Source organism: Hemiscyllium ocellatum, chromosome 8 (genome assembly GCF_020745735.1).
Source record: "Hemiscyllium ocellatum isolate sHemOce1 chromosome 8, sHemOce1.pat.X.cur, whole genome shotgun sequence".
In the NCBI taxonomy this organism is placed as follows: Eukaryota; Metazoa; Chordata; class Chondrichthyes; order Orectolobiformes; family Hemiscylliidae; genus Hemiscyllium; species Hemiscyllium ocellatum.
This window is the reverse complement of record NC_083408.1, coordinates 84,434,947-84,456,699: the sequence shown is the minus strand read 5'-3', so window position 1 is coordinate 84,456,699 and position 21,753 is coordinate 84,434,947. Positions and strand designations below refer to the sequence as shown.

Below are 21,753 nucleotides of genomic sequence, written 5' to 3'. Positions count from 1 at the left end.
TGAAATTAATGCTTTCTTTTATTACCCAATAACTGTACAAGCTACATGTCAACAAAATATTGTTCAAGGATCCACGCTGAGGCACAGTTAATGCCAAGTCTTTCATTAAGTAGATAAACAGGTAGCTGAATGAACACACCAAACCAGGCAACATCATGAGGTGGAGAAGTCAACAGTTGGATATAACCTTTCTTCGGGAATGGAAGAGGCAATAGGGGAGCTGCAGACAAAGAGGGGGTAGAGGTAGGAAGGGTTATGGTCAGGTGAGGAGTGAAATGGTGAGGTAGTAGGAGGAATATGGGTGGTGGGTACAACAGGTTGATTGATGGGAGGGTATCTGGTTGGTATGTAGAAGGAAGGGCCAGTAGGAGGAATGGAAGGTATGAGGCAGGGCTGAAAAGGGAGTCAGGGGATGGGAAGGAAGATTATTTGAAATTGGAGAATTCAACATCGAGTCCTCCAGGCTGTAAGCTGCCCAGGCATAAGATAAGGTGTTGCTCCTCCAATTTGCAGTTTGATTCGCTGTGGCACGGGACGAAGCTGAGGTTGGACATGTCAGAGAGGTAGTGGGAAGGTGAATTGAATGGGCGGTGACTAGGTGGTCAGGCTGGCCCATACAGTCCCGGCTGAAATGCTCGGCAAAACATTCCCTTCTGGGAAACCAACCAAATTCTCCACCTGTTCAGAAACCAGTTCCCCAGTCCCAAGCACTTCATCTTCACTTTGGGCGTGCAGTCCTTATACACGTTCATTCCCCACAATGATGGTCTGCTGACCCTCAGTTTCTTGCTGTCCAACAGACCCATACAGTCCCCCTCCACCAATACCCTCCTCTGCCTAGCCAAATTAGTCCTCACTGTCAATAATTTTTCCTTCATTTCTTCCCATTTCCTCCAAATCCAGGAGGTAGCCATGGGCACTCTCAGGTCCCAGCTACACCTGCCTCTTTGTTGGCTACGTCAAACAGTCTTCAATACATACAGAGATACCGTTCCCTAATTCTTCCCTTATTACATGGATGACTGCATTGGTGCTGCATCTAAGCTGAACTGGAGCAGTTCATCAAATTTGCCAACAACTTCCACCCGACCCTTAACCTCATTTGGTCAAGATAGGAATGAGAGTGACAGGGTAGATGTTATGGGGGACTTCAACTTTCCAAATATTGACTGGGAACACTATAATTCAAGTACTTTAGTTGGGTCAGCTTTTGTCCAATGTGTGCAGGAGGGTTTCCTAACACTATGTAGACAGGCCAACAAGGGGCGAGGCCATAGTTCCAGTCAACAGGTGCAGGAGTAGGCCATTTGGCCCTTCAAGCCAGCACCACCATTCATTATGATCAGGGCTGATCATCAACAATCAGTATCCTGTTCCTGCCTTATCCCCATAACCCTTGATTCCACTATCTTTAAAGAATTCTATCCATCTCTTTCTTGAAAAGTATCCAGAGACTTGGCCTCCACTGGCAGAGCATTCCATATATCCACCACTGTCTGGGTGAAGACGTTTCTCCTCAACTCTGTTCTAAATGGCCTACCCCTTGTTTCCAAACTGTGTCCTCTGATTTTGGACTCACCCATCAACAGAAACATGCTTCCTGCCCCCAGAGTGTCCAATCCTTTAATAATCTTATACGTCTCAATCAGATCCCCTCTCAACATTCTAAACTCAAGGGCATACAAGCCCAGTTGCTCCAATCTTTCAACATATGATAGTCTCGCCATTCCAGAAATTGACTTCGTGAACCCATGCTGCACTCCCTCAATAGCCAGAATGTCCTTCCTCAAATTTGAAAACCAAAACTGCACAATACTCCAGGTGCAGTCTCACCAAGGTCTTGTACAACTGCAGAAGGATCTCTTTGCTCCTTTACTCAATTCCTCATGTTATGAAGGCCAGCATGCCATTATCTTTCTTCATTGCATGCTTGCTTTCATTGACTGAAGTACAAGGACACTTAGATGTCGTTGTACTTCCCCTTTATCTAGCTTGACTTCTCTTAGATAGTAATCTGCCTTCCTGTTCGTGCCACCAATGTGGATAGCCACACATTCATCCACATTAAACTACAGCTGCCATGCATCCATCCACTCACCTAGCCTGTCCAAATCACCCTGTATTCTCATAACATCCTCCTCACATTTCACCCTGCCATCCAGCTTTGTGCTATCAGCAAATTTGCTAATGTTACTTTTAATGCCTTCACCTATATCATTAATGCAGATTGTAAACAGCTGTGGTCCCAGCACCGAACCTTGTAGTACCCCACTGGTCACCGCTAGCCATTCCATTTATCACTACTCCTTGCTTCCTGTCAGTCAGCCAATTTTCAATCCAAGTCAGTATTTTTCCCCAATACCATGTGCCCTAAATTTGCTCACTAATCTCCTATGTGGGACTTTAATCAAAAGCTTTCTGAAAGTCCAGGTACACTACATCCACTGGCTCTCCCTTGTCTACCTTCATAGTTACATCCTCAAAAAATTCCAGAAGATTAGTCAAATATGAGTTCCCCTTCATAAATCCATGCTGACTCTGACCCATCCTGTTACTGCTATCCAAATGAGTCATAATTTCATCTTTTATAATTGACTTGAGCATCTTTACCACCACTGACGTCAGGCTAACCGGTCTATAATTCCCTGTTTTCTCTCTCCCTCCCTTCTTGGAAAGTGGGACAACATTAGCCTCCCTCCAATCCACAGGAACTAATCCTGAATCGATGGTAATCATTTTCCAATGTTCTAATGTGTCCACGATTTCCTCAAGCCACCCCCTTAAATACCCTGGGATACAGACCATCAGGTGCTGGGGTCTTATTACCTTTCAGACCTATCAATCTATCCAATACCATTTCCTGCCTAATATAAATTCCCTTCAGTTATTCCATTACCATAGGTCCTTCAGCTACTATTACATCTGGGAGATTGGATCTGTCTTCATTGGGGAAGACACAAGCAAAGTACCTATTCAACTCTTCTGCCATTTCCTTGTTCCCCATAATAAATTCACCGGTTTCTGTCTACAAGGGCCCAAATTTAGTCTTATCCATTTTTTTCTTTTCACATACCTAAAAAAGCTTTTACTATCTTCCTTTTATCTTTGGCCAGTTTGCCTTCGTACCCATTTTTTCTCTGCACATTGCCTTAGTTATCCTCTGTTGCTTCAGTTTCCCAGTCCTCCAGCTTCCTGCTCATCTTTGCTATGTTATACTTCCCTTTTATCTTTAGACAGACCTTAACTTTCCTAGTCAGCCATGGCCACCCCTTAGGATCTTTCTTCCTCTTTGGAATGAACTGATCCTGCACCTTCTGCATTGTATCCAGAAATATCTGTCATTATTGTTCCACTGCCATCCCTGCTAGGGTATTGCACCATTGAACTTTAGCCAGCTCCTCCCTCATAGCTCCATAGTTCCCTTTGTTCAACTGAAATACTGACATTTCAGATTCTCCCTTCTCCCTCTCAAATTGCAGATTAATATTTGTATTCTAGTCACTACCTCCTAATGGCTCCTTTACTTTGAGGTCCCTCATCAAATCTGGTTCGTTGCACAACACCAGATCCAGAATTGCCTTCTCATTGGTAGAATCCATCTCGGAGGCACTCCAAAAACTCCCTTTCTTGGGATCTCGTACCATCCTGATTCTCCCAGTCTACCTGCATGTTGAAATCCCCTATAACAACTGTAGTAGTACTTTTGCAACAGGCCAATTTCAATTCCTTGTTGAATTTACACCTTACATCCAGGCTACTGTTTGGGAACCTGTAGATAACTCCCACTGGGTCCTTCTACCCGTAGAATTTCTCAGCTCTATACATACTGACTCCACACCTTCTGATTCTATGTCGCCCCCCTTGCAAGGGACTGAATATCATTCCTCACCAACAGTCACCGCATAATAGGAAGGATGTGGAAGCTTTGGAAAGAGTTCGGAGGAGATTTACTAGGATGTTGCCTGGTATGGAGAGAAGGTCTTAAGAGGAAAGGCTGAGAGACTTTGAGGCTGTTTTCGTTAGAGAGAAGGTTAAGAGGCGACTTAATAGAGACATACAAGATAATCAGAGTTAGATAGGGTGGACAACGAGAGCCTTTTTCCTTAGATGGCTGGCACGAGGGGACAGACAGGGTTGATAGAAATAGGACAGATGCCAGAGGTGGTTTCTTTACTCAGAGTAGTAGGGGCATGGAATGTGCTGTTTGCAACAATAATAGACTTGCCAACTTTAAGGACATTTAAATAGTCATTGGATAGGCACACGGACGAGATTGGACTAGTAGAGGTTAGATAGGCTTCAGATTGGTTTCACCAGTTGATGTAACATCAAGAGCCGAAGGACCTGTACAGCACTGTAACGTTCTATGCTCTAGTTTATGGACTGACATTTACAATAAACTCTCAGACACTCATAACTACCTGGACCATATCTCCTCCCACCCCATGTCCTGCAAAAACTCTATCCTGTTTTCCCAACTCCTCTATCTCCACTGCATCCGCTCTGATGAGGAGGCGTTCCACTTGCAAGCATCCCAGATGTCCACCTATTTTAAACACCATGCTTTTACCCCCGTCATTCAGACAGCCCTCTAGTGGGAGAGGGGAAAGATATAAAAGGGACCTAAGGGGCAACATTTTCACGCAGAGGCTGGTGCATGTATGGAGTGAGCTGCCAGAGGAAATGGTGGAGGCTGATACAATCAGCATTGATAAGACATCTGGAGGGGTATATGAATAGGAAAGGTTTAAGAAGGATAAGAGCCAAGTGCTGGCAAATGGGGCTAATAAGGTTAGGATATCTGGGCAACAAAGACGAGTTGGAACAAAGGGCTTGTTTCTGCGTTGTGCATCTCTGTGACTCTTGTCCCCACCAAGAATATCTTCCCCTTCCCACCCCTCTCTGCCTTCCACAAGAACCCATTCAATTCAATCACTCCTTAGTACACACCACTTACACCACCAACCATCCCCCCCAGTAGATGTTCACCTGCCTCTCCTCCAGCCTAGTTTATTACATCCGGTGCTCCTAATGTAGCCTTCTCTATAAAAAGGTGAGACCAAATATAAACTAAGGGAACGTTTTGCCAAACCTCTCAGGCAGCCTGACCATCCATTTCAATTCCACTGCCCACTCCCTGTCCAACATATTCACCTTCAGCCTCCTCCATTGCCACTGTGGATCAGACCGCTATTCAGAGGAACACCACCTTATCTTCTGCCTGGGTAGCCTACAGCCCACAGCTGTCAACATTAGACTTCTCCAATTTCAAATAACCTTCCTATCCATCCCCACCTCCTCCCTTCTATTCCTCCCATTCACCCTTCTAGGTACCAACCAGATTTACCCCTCCCATCAACCAACCAGGTCATAACCACCATCTGTATTCAATTATCACTACCTCATCATTCTGCCCTTTTCCCCACCCGTAACCCTTCTCTTCCCCCTCCTGTGTCTGCACCTCCCCGAACCCCACCTCCATTCCTGAGGCAGGGTTATGCCCAAAATGTTGACTTCTCCACTTGCTAATGCTCCCTGGCTTGTTGTGTTCTTCCAGCCTCCTGTTTGTCAAATTTGGATTCCATCCATTGCAGTATTTTTATCGCTAGGTACGTTACACCTACTTACTTCATTAAAGCACCAAACCAATAAATCATTTCGTACAATTAGGAAACATAGGGACAAACCAACATTCCGCAGCAATTCAACTGTCTGAATGAGTCAACCCAACAACGTGAGAGAATTTTTTTTCCAGGCAACCTAAGTCAACAATCTGCAGGTCACCCATCACAACCAGGCATTCATTTCAAAGAGTTCCCTCCATTTTCTCAGCCCGCATTACTGATTTTGACCAAATCGCCAAAAAGTATTTGGGGTCACGGTTAGATAAGTAACTCTGGGCCGTCCACGTCTCGATAAAGAGGGAATCAATTAAACTTCTATTGCAATTTTCCCCATGTAGCTCCAATTTTGCTGTCATTGTATGAGAGCGAGCATACCCAAGACGGTCGACGCGAACGACTCTTACCCCCACCCCCATTTCCAAGCACCGCGAACCCGTCCTTCCACCCTCCCTTCCCTCTGCCTCCTCAACCGGTAACCTCGTCAAGCTCCGACTGCAGAAACAAATCCGTTAACTTACCCGCACTCCCGTGTCTCCCGCAACAACCATTTCAAACCGAAAAAATCGTTAGGAATGTTCGAATCCAAGGCATCGGCACTTGATTGGACCTTGGCTCTTCGGCCTGCCCAATGAACGCGTGTAACGTCACAAATAGACCATGTGCGCACGCGCGGAATGGCGCGCAGTTCCAGTGGTCAGGTTCGCGCACGCGCAGAGTCGATCATATGACGGTAGAAACTTATGGTAGGTAGTAAATTTTCACAAACTGTCGGAAAATATGATTTGAAGATGCTGGTGTTGGACTGAGATGTATTCAAATCTTTTTCCCGACAGTTACTAGACTGATGAATACACTCTCTAACTTTAAAGGACACTGATCTGTTAATATTGCTCTCACCTAGCTCACTCCATTTGCAGTGTAATGTGAATGCCTCTTAAGTTTTTTTTCACAACCTTTGCTCTGAACATCCTTGCTTCATTCAGATCCCTCACCTGCAATTTCCACCAGGTCATGAGATAACCATAAACTGTTTCTTTGGCCTTTTTGTGTATCTGCATTTGCTCTGGATTCCCTGCCCACACCTCTTTAACTCCTTTTTTTGACCTTCAAGCGCTCCCTCAAGTTTACTCATTGACCAAACTCTTAATCATCTTGACCTATTATCTAATTAAGTAGTGCAGGTCATACTTATAATGCTAGGGTGTTTCATGACATTAATGGCAGTATACTAAATTGTTGAAGTCATAGGCTTCAGTTTTGTTTTGCAAAACATATAAAAGATATATTGGAGGTTGAATATTGTCTTATTGTGAAATAATTAAATTTTGTGGATACTGTGTATTTAGAAGTAAAATTGTATATATTTTCATGATGGTACGATTGATTCATGAGTTGGTTTTGTGTGCACTCGTGTCAGTTTTTAAAATTATTTACATTATGTGGGCACCTTTCACTATCTCATGGTGACCAAAAGTACAACATTTTTTTTGATCCAGCCTCTGGAACAATTGCAAATGTGGTAAACTGTTCACATCCAGGGTCAAAAAGAGCAGCGAGATGAATACCAAGTTATTATAGTGGTATTGGTTGAGAGATAAATAATAGCCAGAGGGAACTGTGAGTGTTCTGTCAGTAGTTTCATGGGATCTTTTGCATGAATCTATTCATAAAGAGTATTTAAGATCTCACTTAAAAGCTCTAACAGTGCAGATGTTTGTCTATTTATCACGTATAACCAAATAGTGTTTAAGTTTTATGGCTTTCAATTATGGGTTTTGTTGTGAAGTTAGCTGATGGAAAAATGAAATTTTGAGATGTGGTTCTGCAGTTACAGCAAATAAGTAAAGCAATGGTAGAAATGTCTTTACTAGGAAAGAGATGAAAATGTTTAAGTACATATCCATTGCTACTTTTGTACCCTGCTGTTATCCCTAGACAACAAAGTGGATTTGTATATGAGTTTTTGAAAAAGTTAGAATTCAATGAATTATTTTTTTTCTGAATCTAAATCTACATTGACAACTAATACAAAATATTTGAAGAGTCCTTGTCAAGTATTGTGATATTTTCTTGTTTTCTTGTAGATGTTAATATGAAAAATATTGGTACAGAAGCAATTAATTGGATGTATTAAGGAAGAATAAGATTTTCAACTAATATGGAAAAACCTCATCACTGGTTAAACCTACCTCAGGATATATTGTTGGAAGTATTTAGATATCTAACACCAGAAGGAAAAGCTAACGTCCGTGCAACCTGCAAGTACTTACAACAGTTAATTGATCACCCTACTTTATGGATGAATGGTACAATTGTCCTGAAAAGTTTACAATGCTGTAACTCGTTCTTTTGGAGAACACTAAGAAAAAGGCGAATAAGATCTGTGGTGATTAAGGAAGCAACGCAGAAGCAACGACAGAGGATGGTGAATTTACTACCTGACCTGACAGCTGTTACTATTGATATGAAAAAAAATTTGGAGAGTCTAAGCACTTTGAAATCACTTGCAAACTTACAGAAGTTACAACTGAGTAATAATATACAAGTGCTAGATCAAAAACTGCTAAGAGAAATTGCTTTCTTCAAACAACTGACTCATTTGGTTTTGTGCACTTCAGTATTTATCCAGGACAGTTCATTGCACCACCTTGCAGTATTAACAAAATTACAAGCATTGACACTTCACGCCAGACAGAAAAGCCCTTCTTTGATATCACTTCGCTATGTTTTGTTTCGATTGCCAAAACTGAGGGAACTGTCACTAAGTTCTGTGGAAAATTGGGAGAATTTATCATTATGTTTTACCTCCCCAGAAATGACAACTCCTAAACTGACAGGTAAGTAAAAGGCTATGGGAGAAGAATTGCTGTGGAGATTTTATAAGAAAATACAAAAATAACAACAGGTAAGAAAAGACTCAGTTACATGTCTGGCAAATGTCTGATAGTTATGATATTATCACAATGCCAATGCATCTGACCCACCTGGCTGAGACTAAAACCGAAGTCTCTGTGTAGCGGAAAAAAGAGTTAGCTTTTCATGCCGAAGACTTAGCATCAGAATTAGAATGTTGGGAATGTAATAGGCTTTAAGCAAGTGAAAGGGGTGTGCTTGAGGGAAGATGGGTAAAAGGGAAGAAATTCTGTAATAAGGTGGTAGGCAGGAGCAATTAAATGAGAGAAGTGTCCACAGGGCAAAGGAAGTGGCAATATGACAAGTAAGGAAACAAAAGATGTGTCTATAAGAGGTGCAAATGGCACAATCTTAAACAGATGCTGCTTCACAGCAAAAAAAAGAGGAACACAAAATCTGAACCAACCAAGATAAACAAACTAGAACAACTGCTGAAATCTAATATTGCTGAAAAAGATATTACGTGTAGAGGTGGTATTCTTGGAGCGTGCACAGAGCTTTATTGAAATACTAAGGGCAGAAAGATAAGAGTGGGAAGTAACTGCGAAAATAAAATGACATATGTCTGGAATTTGAGGGTCACACCTTTTTCAGGTGTATATTTTGAGTCTATACAGTGGGCCAAAAGGGAAGAAGAAAGGCAGATGTGTTATGTGGCAGTGTTCTCATGAATCTGCTGTCCCTTCTAGATGATAGGGATTGTGAATTAGAAAGTGCTTCCTGAGATCTCTTCACAAGTTATCACAGTGCATTTCATAGATTATGTACACTGCTACTGTGCACTGGTGTTAGTGAATGGGTACATGAATAAGAAGGATTTAGAAGGATATGTGCCAAACACTGGCAAATGAGGCTAGTTCAGTTTAGGATGTCTGGTTGGTAAGGACGGATTGGACCGAAGGGTCTGTTTCTGTGCCAGTATAACTTTATATAAAAATATTTGTCATGCTCGTGACTTGTGCTTTGAGACGGTGGGTAGACTTTGAGGAGTGGAGGTCAGTTACTTAGATTAGATTAGATTAATTAGACTGTGGGAGGAAACCGGAGCACCCAGTGGAAACTCACGCAGACATGGTGAGAATGTGTAAACTCCACACAGACAGTTGCCTGAGGCAGGAATTGAACCCCGGTCTCTGGCGCTGTGAGGCAGCAGTGCTAACCACTGTGCCACCGTGCCGCCTGTAGTACTCTGTAATCTGCTCTGCTATCTACAATATTTATACTGATGATCTTTTTTAAAAATTTGATGGTAACCTCCAGGGCGTCAGTGATGAGAAAATCAGAGATGATAGTGGCATGAATGTTTAGGGGAGATGGCAAGATTATTGATAATTAGAGATGGTCATTGTCTGACACTTGTATAACATGGATATTCTTTACTGCTTGTCAGCTCAAGTCTATAATATATTCTGCTATTTTCCCTATTAGTCTTTACATCGTCCCCTTTGATGACTTTATTCTTCTTCACTCCCTCTTTTTTTGTTGAATGTACTGTGCTGTTGTCCTACTAAAAATATATTCTTCCATTCATGATTTGTTGCTATACCTATAGCTAATTGTGACCTACTTCCACACACTTGTCCATTGTTATGCCCACCTCCAACTACTTTGTACCTATAATTGTCTACATCCCTCTAGCACCTTTCATCTCAACTTCTCCACTGTTGGAGGGGGGTGGGGAGAACAAATCTCATTCTCCGAAGTTGCGCACAATTACACTTCCAAGTTCCCAATTGCCTATCTTTTTTCTCTCCATTTGTTACAAATCCTTCTTCTGTTGCTGTTGATTTGCTGATCTGCTATGGACAGAAATGTTCACCTTTTCTCATCCTGCTCATACCAACTGGTAAAGGATCCCATATTTATTACTTCAAGTTAAGAGGTATCAAGTTAAATGTATTTGTCATATCTGGCAGTGTCAATAGAGAGAATGCAGCATTTTGGGTCCAGTGACCCTCCTGCAGACCCCTTTATTCATTCTGAAGATGAGTTGCTGGACCCAAAACATTCACTCTGATTTCTCTCCACAGATGCTGCCAGACCTGCTGATCTTTTTATCCCCCAGCAATGCCTGACTTTGTTTTTTTGATTTCTAGCATGCATAGTTCTTTGGGTTTTTTTTGTTTTGCCATAATCAAAGTCACAAATTATATTCTGTGCCATTGTAATTATGGTGCACTATGTATTCTAATCTTTGCTGTAGCCTTTGATCTAATCAACCACAATATATTTTGTCAAGTTGCTTTCAGGGAGCAGTCTTTGCTTTCATTCTTGCTTATCAGAACAATGCTAGAATATCTCTAACAATGGTATTTGATAACAGGATGTGCATAATTTGTGTGTTTTACAATCTCTTTAATTTTTGTGTCTGTGCCTTAACAATGAAATAATATTTATTATATGGTATAATTCAACTGTGTATTAAAATTTCATCACTGATTAGCCATCAGCATTGCCACAGGAGATTTGTTACTTTGATGTAATTTGGTAAACTAACCTTGTTATTTTAAAAATGTAAGTAGCACATGAATCAAAAACAAAATGTTTGTGTTTACAGAATGTGGCAGTTTTGAGTCACAGTACATCTCTCACCTTCAATTAGAGAAGTTGAGCCTTTTGAATAGCATCAATGGTCCACTGTCTGAGACAGCACTGGAGCAGTTGTCGAATGTCTGTAGTTTTTCTGTGAGCCTCAGCAAGCCACCTATGTTAATGAACAGCAATTTTGTGCACAGTATGTTGGAGAACTTGCCAAACATCACTGAACTGGAACTTAACTGTGAGTAGATTTTGGAAGTAAACTTTATTTGTATATAAATGTCCCTTTTAAAGCAAGGAATCTGGGAAAATTTAAGAGTGTGACCGATTTATTAAGCTTTTTTGATATTGATATAACCTTTTGATCCATTTCCGGATGTATGTTAGAATATATTTGTAACAAGGCACGTGCCTGGAATGTATTCTGTTTTTATCATGTTCACTCAATGTTTGCCACATTTCCAAATTGACTTGCAGAATTGTTATTGCTTTCTTCTTTTTTTAATCATAATTCTATTTAAAGAACCTGTGGAATTTCTGAACTGCTGAACATTTTAAGTGTTTTGAAGAAATTCCAGTACATTTGTTAGTGTTTCAGTCAAACTTTTTTTTAATATAAAACAGTATTTCTTCCTATAGATTGCCAGATGAGATGCCCTGGAAGAAAGTAATGAGTGTACCATCTGATTGGCATTATTGTAATTATGACTGCTGTACCTACCATAATTTGCATTTATATAACTCCTTTTTAATGAAGGAGCAAGATACTTCTCATCATGAGGAAGAAATGGATAATGAGACACAGGATGTGAAGACAGTTTTGAGGAGAGAATTCTGAACCATGGAATGTAAACATCCAAAAGAATATCTGATAGTGGTATGAAAGGGCAAAGGAGGAGCTGTGATTGGTGTTGATGGAGCAAGTATGCAAGCTGGCATCAGAGACAGCACATTTGGAGGTGAATTGTAGGCAGCAAGCAGTTAGTGAGTGAAAGGACAGTAAAAATGACATCATAATACTCAAAATAAAATGTAAAATCTCATGTTAGAAAGTTTTAGTGACAAAATACTATTGCCAACAAAAGATGTTGGTGAGATCACATTGGACAGTAACCTGTGCAGAAACAAGATTTTAGTATTAGAGGTCAGCATTAAGGCCTGAGTTGAGAGATTTCTTCATGTGGAAAATAGTCAATAACTGAGCAATCTCGTATTTACAATGTTCAAGGCTGAAGTTGATAGGATTTTAGATTCTTCAAGGAACCAATATATAACTTCACTCTTCCCCCCTTTGATCTTAAGGACAAAAATAAGCTGTGATCTTATAACGATAGAGCCAGCATGAGAGGCCATCTAGCCTGATCCTCCAACTATGCTTAAGTTCTTCTCAGAAGAATATAATGGAGATGAGCAATGCAGCTACATCTTCATTTACATTCTTCCTTTACTTTCCATAAAGCTATATAATCTAACAAATAATAAGGAAACTTATCTGCACCCTGCTATCCAGTCTGTGGGTATTTATATCTGCAATTGCCAATTTACTTTCTATCATGAATTTAGAGCAGAAATGAGTTGCACTATGCTGGAGAAACATTTGGCTGAGCTTATTTGAATTTCACCACTAGTTGGATGATAACAATACAGCAAAATAACAAAACCCTAATCATCCTGGTATTGTAATTAAGGAAGTAGTAGTCAATAACCTGAAATTGGAAGAGAAAGCAATTTCAAAAGTAATTTACAAAAATCGCAATATCCAGAATTTGAAATTCAATGAATCCACATTTAAGTATGTGGTTGTTTGAAAATTATAATGTGAAGTGAATCCAGACTATTTCAGGAATCATTGCTTAAACTGGAGTTGGGTTCCTTCAGACATTTTCTTGCCTGGAAAAGCCAATTGCATTCTGAGATAGCAGCTGTTACCTGCACTATTATCTGCCACTAGTTGAAGCCTATGACTTCAGGGTGAGTTCAAAACAGAAGCCCGAAGAAGCTGAAACCAGGAGAAGCCCCAGTGGTGGCCACAGACCTGAAGGACTTTAAAGATATTTTTAAAAATGGTGTGGGAGTGGGAGCCGGAGTGGAAGTGTCTTAGAGTGAAAGCAGAGTCAAGACTGAGAACCAGGCAAGGAACAAGTCCAGCAATGGGGGCAAGACAAGTAGTGAGCAAATTTGACCTCATGGCAATGAAGATAGGAACTGTAAAAGTAATAGTGGAGGAAGGATTGTGGAAAGAGCAATGTTGGGATTCAAGGTTAAGGTGGAAGTGTAGTGGAAACGGACTAGGCAGATCATAGAGTGGGAGGTCTGTGGCAAATAAATTTAAAGTGAAACTCATCATTGAATGGATATACTAAAGCCTAAATCACTTGAAGGAATTACTATTACATTTATAATTTCCCTCTAATCTAGTATTCATTTAAAGTTGGTAATTGGTTAAGAGAATATTGTATTTTTCTTTCAGATGTTTGGAACTATGTTTATGTATTCAGTATTGATTGAATATTCTGTAAATTTGAAATAACAACGGAAAATACTGCATGGATCATGTGAAAGGGAAAATAAAAATATTTTGCATTTATACAAAACTTTTAATACATCTTAAGTTGTTCTAAAGTTTAATATATTCAATATTACTTTTTAATGCACACACACTTTTGTAGACTTTGATAGACAACTTGCTAAACAACTTGGTTTTGAATATGTTGGTTGAGAGAACATTAAAATAACTCAATCTTGAAATCGTGACACAGGATATTTTGGATTCACCTGAGTGAATTAACAGAATTTTGGCCTAAAATTCAAAACACACTTACTGCACTGAAGTGTCCGCTTAAATTTATCTCAGAAGTCAAGCAGATACAAAGATGATTTGCTAGAGGTATTCAAAATATAAATAATTTTTAAGAGTATTTCAGAAAAAATGTAAAAGGGTTAGTAACTAGAGGATTAAGATTTAAAATGATTGGCAAAAGAATATAAGATAACGTGAGGAAACATTTTTTTAATGGTGAATTTTAATCTGGAATGTGCTGCCTGAAAGGCTAGTGGAAGCAGATTTAATAGTAATATACAAGGGTACTTGATAAATGTTTAAAGAGAAAAATATGACGGTTCTTTGGGGATAGGACATGCTAATGGAATTAATCAAAAAGTTTACCAGGGGCTGGTAAAGTCTCAATGAGCCACATAATTGTCTTCTGTGCTGCAACATTTAATTAAATGTTCTGGATTTGTTGCATAATCTCAGTGTCTTCTGACTAGGAAGTAGGAGTGCTTTTAGCATACAGTGTAGGGGAGATGATGGTGTTGTGGTAATGTCACTGGGCAAAAATTCCAAAGACCCAAATCCCAGATTAGTATTCTGGATACATGATTTAAAATCCCACCTCAAGTTGATAGAATTTAAATTCAATTCATCAAATATCTGAAATTGAAAGCAAGTCTTACTGTGTGCCCAATATTTTCTTATGTATTCAGTCTGAAGAGTTATGGAATTGGTTGCGTCAACATTTTATGCCCTTTTCCTTTGGATGCTGACTTTACAAGGTATATATAAGAGGAGCAAAGTTCTGAAGGAAGATTTTTTATTTCAAATGGATTCAGTCATTTATCATTTAAATTATGTACTTATCAGGGACTGGACCTCTTGCTGAGTATGTAAAGATTTTGCCATCAGATCTTGCAAGCTTGGATTTAATAAATACAAGACTCTCCAGTGTGGATGTGCAGCTTCTATCAGATTCATCTGGGAAAACTCTTAAACATCTCGGCTTGCTGATGTGCAGTGGTATGACTGAAATAATGCTAAAGCGGTTGCCACAACAGTTTCCTTTTCTGCAGAGCCTTGACCTTAGGTAAATTATATCTGTATACATGTACACGTACAAATGGAAGATTGTGGATGATTCACAGCCTTTTCTTTTGGCTTGGCACACTGAGATGCCCAACTTTGCTGAATTTAATTCTGTTAGGACCAGGGTCAGAATCTGGGATAATCTTAAAAATCACACACCAAGTTATAGTCCAACAGATTTAATTGGAAGCACACTGGCTTTCAGAGCGACGCTCCTTCATCAGGTGATTGATGAAGGAGCATCGCTCCAAAAGTTAGTGTGCTTCCAATTAAACCTGTTGGACTATAACCTGGTGTTGTGTGATTTTTAACTTTGTACACCCCAGTCCAACACCGGCATCTCCAAATCATGGGATGATCTTGATCTAATGGCTGAATACTGTGCCAACATGATGTTTTATCTGCTGAACCATTAGGAATATCCTGCCACGGCAGCTGTTTTTTAAATCAGAATGGTTTTGTCAAATTGCAGATGTATCTTTTATTGCATTAGACAAGGCAAAGAGAAATCTCTAGGTGTCAACTTAAGTTTCTGTTAGTTGAGGTAATTAGTCTTGGCAGTATCAAGATTTCTAGACACTGCTGGAATTTTCTCTTTGCATTACATTAGTTAAAGAGAGTTACAACTACTATTCAGGCAGTTTTGAGCATTAGCTGATATACTAGCAATAATATTTAACTTTTGATCACAGGACAAATAAAGAAACTCAGAAAACAGTGATAATTTAAAAATTTTGTTTTCAGTGAAGATTGCCAAAGTACTGCAAGCTCTTGTGCGACACAAATAACATAATCTTTGTTTTCATTCTCTAACTCTTCATGTTTCAGATGTTTCATGAAGTATTGTTTAGACAAGCAATTATACCTGCTAGAGAAATTTCAAACCTACAAAAATGGCACAATGGAGCAAGAGTTTGTGTGTATGCCAAATAGGCACCAAATGACCAGTTTTTCCATTTTCGCCTGTCTTGCATTACAGATAAGAAGACCAAACCATTGCAGATTCGATTAACATTTTCACAATGAGCTGCATGCACTAAACACCTATTCCTCTATAGTTCCTCAATTTAGTGAAGAAAAATAGTGAATCCAGATATTGCTATTAAGTAGGGCCTGTTGAGGGATGTGGTTTGGTATCCTTGTAGGTATTTCTGGAAGAACCGGACCCATAAATTGTCCTAAATTAGAAATGGGAGGAGAAAGTGAGGACTGGAGATCAGAGCTGAAAATGTGTTGCTGGAAAAGCGCAGCAAGTCAGGCAGCATCCAAGGAACAAGAGATTCGACGTTTCGGGCATAAGCCCGATTTGGGATTCCTGAAGAAGGGCTTATGCCCGAAACGTCGAATCTCCTGTTCCTTGGAGGCTGCCTGACCTGCTGCGCTTTTCCAGCAACACATTTTCAGCTCTAAATTAGAAATGGTCACGACTTCTTAAAGAGAGACTTCCAATACTTCCTTTAATAACTGCTGGTTAGCCTCTGTGCCTGGACAAAGTCGGAACGGCAGCTTTATTAATTTGTCTTTGAAAGTTGCAGTCAGGATTCTGAAACTGTCACAGAATCTCAATGATGCATTTTGGACCATCCACTATCTCATTTTGTTAGGGTTGCTTGATGCCTACTTAGAAGCCTATCTGAATGTTGATTTAGTCTCGACAGTTGGGTGCATAATGCCTACACCAGGGTTCAACTATCAGTTGCCATGTTATCCCTTGAGAAATGTGCAAATGGTATTTCAAATAAGTCTTTTGCTTGAAAATTCAAATTATCGATTAAGCATAATTTCATGCTAGAAATTAACTCAATATTGGTTGTAATTCTGAATGAGTATAAACCAAATTATCAATAATCCTGTAATTCTTTCAAAAAAATAAATCCTTGAATTGTGTAGTTTAATTTTGAATTATTGATCAAAACATCCTATGTGTTAATCTCAATATCAACAAATCAAATGTACTGAGATTTTGTTTTGAACATCAGAGTATTTAAATATGTGTAGTTATGCTTTGTTTTATATTGCCTTAGTAAATGCCTATGACAGGACACTGTCTTGCATCTTTGAGCCATACGTTGACAGAAGAAATCGGTTTTGATCGATTGCAGGGTTGGAAAGTTTTGAGAAGATTTGTAGCTCAGGTTGAGGTTCTCGATGTAGGTTTGCTCACTGAGCTGCAAGGTTCGGTTTCAGATGTTTCGTCATCTAAGTTACATCATCAGTGTGCCTCCGGAGACTCACTGATGTTATCTAGTATGGCAACGAGACATCTGAAACCAAACCTACATCCAGGATTGGAGAGTTTCTTTTGCAAAATTTTTATTGGTGCTTAATCTTCTGGGCAATGCAAGAAACCAAAAAAAACACCTGGATATAGGATTTGCAGAGTATACATCCATGATGCTCCAGGCATCATGGGTATGGCCAAGCTGGATGGGCCAGCTGGCTTATCCAGTATGTCATTAGGAATGAAGTCATAAGACACAGCACAAATTAGGCTATTCAACCCATTGAGTATGTGCCACCATTCAATCGTGCCTAATAAGTTTCTCAACCCCACTCTCCCACTGTCTCCCCATAGCCCTTGATTTCCTTGATCCTCAAGAATCTATTTATGTTAGTCTTAAATATACTCAATGACCTGGTCTCCATAGCCTTCTGTGACAAGGAATTCCATAGATTCACCACTCTGGCTGAAGAAGTTTCTCCTTACCTCTGATCTTAAAAAGTCTTCCCTTTACTCTAAGGCTATGCCTCTCAGGTCCCAGTCTCTCCTACGAATAGAAATAGCTTCCCAATATCTACTCTGTCCAGACTATTCAGTATTCTGCATGTTTCAGTTAGACCCCCCTCATACTTCTAAACTCCATCAGGTATAAACCTAGAGTCTCAGCTTTTCATTCCTAGGATCATTCTTGTGAACCTTCTCTGAACACACTCCAAGACCAGTAACATCCTTCCTGAGGTATGGGACCCAAAACTGCACACAATACTCCAAATGTGGTCTGACCAGGGCCTTATAGAGCCTCAGAGGTACATTTCAGCTTTTATATTCAAATCCTCTGAAATTAAATGGCATCATTGCATTTCCCTTCCTTTACTACTGGCTCAACCTGCACGTTTACCTTGAGAGAACCATGGACTAGAACTCCCAAGTCTCTCTGCACTTCAGACTTCTAAATTTTCTCCCTATTTGGAAAATAGTCTATGCCTCCTTTCTTTCTAACAAAGTGCATGACCTCGCACTTTCCCATATTGTACTCCAGCTGTGACTTCGTTACCCACTCTCCTAATCTAGGTAGACAGGCAGGAGGCTGGAAGAAAACAGCAAGCCAGGTAGTATCATGAGGTGGAGGAGTTGGGGGTGTGTATAGGGGGAATTGCAGATAAAGGGGGTGGCAGTGGTCAATCTAGTAGGTGGAAGGGAGCCATCTACTGGATGTAGGTTTGCTTGCTTAGCTGGAAGGTTCATGATGAGACGTTTCATCACCATACTAGGTTACATCTTCCATGAGCTCCGGACGAAGTATTCCTGATGATTCCTGCTTTCAATTTATATGTTTGGGTTTCTTTGGGTTGGTGATGTTATTTCCTGTGTTGATGTAATTTCCTGTTCTTTTTCTCAGACGGTGGTAAATCGGGTCCAAGTTAATGTGTTTGTTAATAGAGTTCTGGTTGCACTGCCTTGCTTCTAGGGATTCTCGTCCGTGTGTCTGTTTGGCTTGTCCTAGGATGGATGTATTGTCCCAGTTGAAGTGGTGTCCTTCCTCACATGTACATAAGGATATTACTAAAAGAGGGTCATGTCATTTTGTGGCTAGCTGATGTTCATGTATCCTGGTGGCTAGTTTTCTGCCTGTTTGTCCAATGTGGTGTTTGTTACAGTCCTTGCACAGCATTTTGTAAATGACATTAGTTTTGCTTGTTGTCTGTATAGTGTCTTTCAAGTTCATTAGCTGCTGTTTTAGTGTGTTGGTTGGTTTGTGGGCTCCCATGATGCCAAGGCATCTGAGTAGTCTGGCAGTCCAGAAAAACCAACTGAACGTACACAGGATTTCTGATATCAGGTTTCTTAGCAGAGACAGTAATGCAGAGACTTGAACAAATAGCTCTGCCAGCCATCCAACCCAAACTTTGGGTCCGCTACGTGGATGACACCTTTGTCATCATTAAACGAAACAAATTAGAGGAAACCTTCATGACCATCAATAATACCCTTAGCTGGCATAAAATTCACTAAAGAGGACAACAACAACAAACTGCCATTCCTAGATGTCACAGTAGAGCAAACAGCCAATGGGGAACTTGAAACCAGCATCTACAGGAAAACAACACATTCGGACCAAATATTGAACTACAGAAGCAATCATCCCAACATCCACAAATGAAGCTGCATCAAAACATTATTTCAACGAGCCACCATACACTGCAGCACAGAGGAACTATGCAGAGCAGAAAGAGATCACCTATAAAGTGTATTCAAAAAGAATGGGTAACCAATGAACACAATCTGCAGATTTCTCTGCACAAACCCAAAACATTTCCAGAAACCCTAGCCACTCTCCCCTACATCAATGACATCTCTGAAATGACAGCCAGACTACTCGGACCCCTTGGCATCATGGTAGCCCACAAACCAACCAACACACTAAAACAGCAGCTAATGAACTTGAAAGACCCTATACAGACAACAAGCAAAACTAATATCATTTACAAAATACCTTGCAAGAACTGTAACAAACATTACATTGGACAAACAGAAGATTAGGCACCAGGACATACATGAATGTCAATAACCCACAAAATGACATGACCCTGTCTTACTAATATCCTTAAATACAGGTGAGGAAGGACACCACTGACTGGGACAACACATCCATCTTAGGACAAGCCAAACAGAGACACGCACAAGAATTCCTAGAAGCATGGCATTCCAACCGAAACTCTAACAACAAACACATTGAATTGGACCCGATTTACCATCCTCCTGAGAGAAAGAACATGAAATGACATCACCACAGGAAATGACATCACTAACCCAAAGAAAGCAGGAATCATCAGCAAGGCTTCATCTGCAGGCTCACTGATGACGTTACCAGTATGTTGACATAACGTCTGAACATGAACCTTGCAGGTCTGTGAGCAAACCTACATCCAGAACCTCAACCTGAGCTACAAATTTTCTCAAAACGTGCACAGCCACCTACTGGATTCATTCATCCCATTGACCAACCTCCCATTGCCTATCTTTACCTATCCCCACTTCACTGCCCTGCTCCCACCACCCCCTTTATCTGCAGCTTCCCCTACACCCATGTCCAGGCCTGAAGAAAGGTTACCGAAACGTTGACTTCTCCAGCCTTCTGCCTGTCTAGTTTAGATTCCAGTATCTGTAGTTTTTGTTTTGTGTTTCGCTTTCCTAACCTGTCCAAACCCATCTGCAGCCTCCCCACTTCCTAATGCTATCTGTCCCTCTACCTATCTTTGTCTCGTCTGCAAACATAGCCAGAATGCTCTCGGTTTCTTCATCTACATCATTAATGTATAAAATGAAAACTTGTGGTCCCAAAACTGATTCTTACGGAACATCCCTTTCATCAGCTGCCATCCTTTTATCCCCATTCTGTGCTTTCTGCCAGACAGCCAAGCATCTTGCCTCTGACACCTTGGGGCCCATATCTTACTCAGTACCTTCTTGTGCGGCACCTTGTCAAAGGCCTTGAAGCCCAGGTAGATAACATACATTGGCTGTCCTTGATCTAACCTGCTTGTTATTTCCTCAAAGAACTCTAGCAGATTTCTCAGACAATACCTCCCCTTGGTGAAACCATGCTAATTTTGCCCTGTTTTACCATACACTTCCAAGTATTCAGAAATCTCATCCTTCACAATGGATTCCAGGATCCACAACATAGATTAAGTTAATTCGTCCATAATTTTCTATCCTTCGCTTTACTCCCTTTTTAAACAGGGGTGTCACATTTGTGATTTTTCAGTTCTCTGGTATCATCCCTGGGAATTGGGAATTCATTTTACTAGTGATGTCATAGAATGGAAATTACTTGAATTATCAATTTGTTTTGGAAGTTCGTGACTAACTAGTTGCTTAACTTTATGAATAAAGGAAAATCTTTTGAGTTTTTAAAAATAGATTCCTGCAAGTTCTCACTAAACTGCATGATTTTGTTTTCCTCTCTTTTCAGTGGGTGTAGATTGTTGAAACCAGACATTTTGATTGGCTTTGCAGAGTTGGCATTTCTAAAGGAAATCGTAATTTCAAACAATCCACATTTAACTGATGTAATACTGAAGCAGTTTCGAACTTTAACTGACAACAGAGTGCATGTCACACAGAAGAACAAGAGAAATCGCGATAGATGCAACTGCTATTTTGTTTTTGGTCTGTGAGTGGACAAAGCAAAATGTTTCATGTGTGATTAAGATATAAGGTTGACTGAGAACTGAAGAAATGTGCTCATGACTGGATGGACTGAATTCACAACTATCATGTTAAACGTCTGGCAGGCGGAAATCAATGAAGTCAAATGACAAGCTTATTAATATGTGCATACCAAGCATTTTAATTTAAAATTGTCAATTATCATAATAACAAAAGTCATTTATAGTTTAATAAAATTGAATAAATGTTTTACCATTGTGTTTGTTTATTATTCTATATTACACATGTATATGACCACCAGGGGGATCTCTTGCACAAGTTTTACATCATTGTGATTTTAATCTTTGAAGAACTACACGTTTTTATTATACCTTTCAATATAGAGACATATTCTCAGGTTTCCAAAATTGTTTTCCATCTTT

The 21,753-nt window shown here is 40.1% G+C and overlaps 2 protein-coding genes across 2 annotated transcripts in view; one reads left to right on the top strand and one right to left on the bottom strand.

Annotated features, from left to right (window-relative positions):
* mis18bp1 (MIS18 binding protein 1) overlaps positions 1-6,201 on the bottom strand; it is an 82,539-nt gene extending 76,338 nt beyond the window's left edge. The window contains exon 1 of the mRNA XM_060828511.1: positions 6,143-6,201. The gene's annotated coding sequence lies outside the window, so the exon portion shown is untranslated. The remainder of the gene's footprint in view (positions 1-6,142) is intronic.
* A 124-nt stretch (positions 6,202-6,325) lies between these two features.
* im:7136021 (uncharacterized) lies at positions 6,326-21,536 on the top strand. The gene is made up of 5 exons (XM_060828510.1): positions 6,326-6,367; positions 7,709-8,461; positions 11,095-11,316; positions 14,719-14,938; positions 21,135-21,536. The coding sequence occupies exons 2-5, from the start codon at positions 7,783-7,785 to the stop codon at positions 21,337-21,339; spliced, it is 1,326 nt and encodes a 441-aa protein (XP_060684493.1). The 5' UTR covers positions 6,326-6,367; positions 7,709-7,782; the 3' UTR covers positions 21,340-21,536.
* The last annotated feature ends 217 nt before the right edge of the window (positions 21,537-21,753 follow it).

Excerpts from the sequence above, each read along its gene's own strand:
- im:7136021 (XM_060828510.1), top strand. The coding sequence starts at position 7,783 with ATGGAAAAACCTCATCACTGGTTAAACCTACCTCAGGATATATTGTTG. Across the intron at positions 8,462-11,094 it reads GACAACTCCTAAACTGACAG|AATGTGGCAGTTTTGAGTCA; the intron begins GTAAGTAAAAGG and ends TTGTGTTTACAG. Across the intron at positions 14,939-21,134 it reads CTGCAGAGCCTTGACCTTAG|TGGGTGTAGATTGTTGAAAC; the intron begins GTAAATTATATC and ends CTCTCTTTTCAG.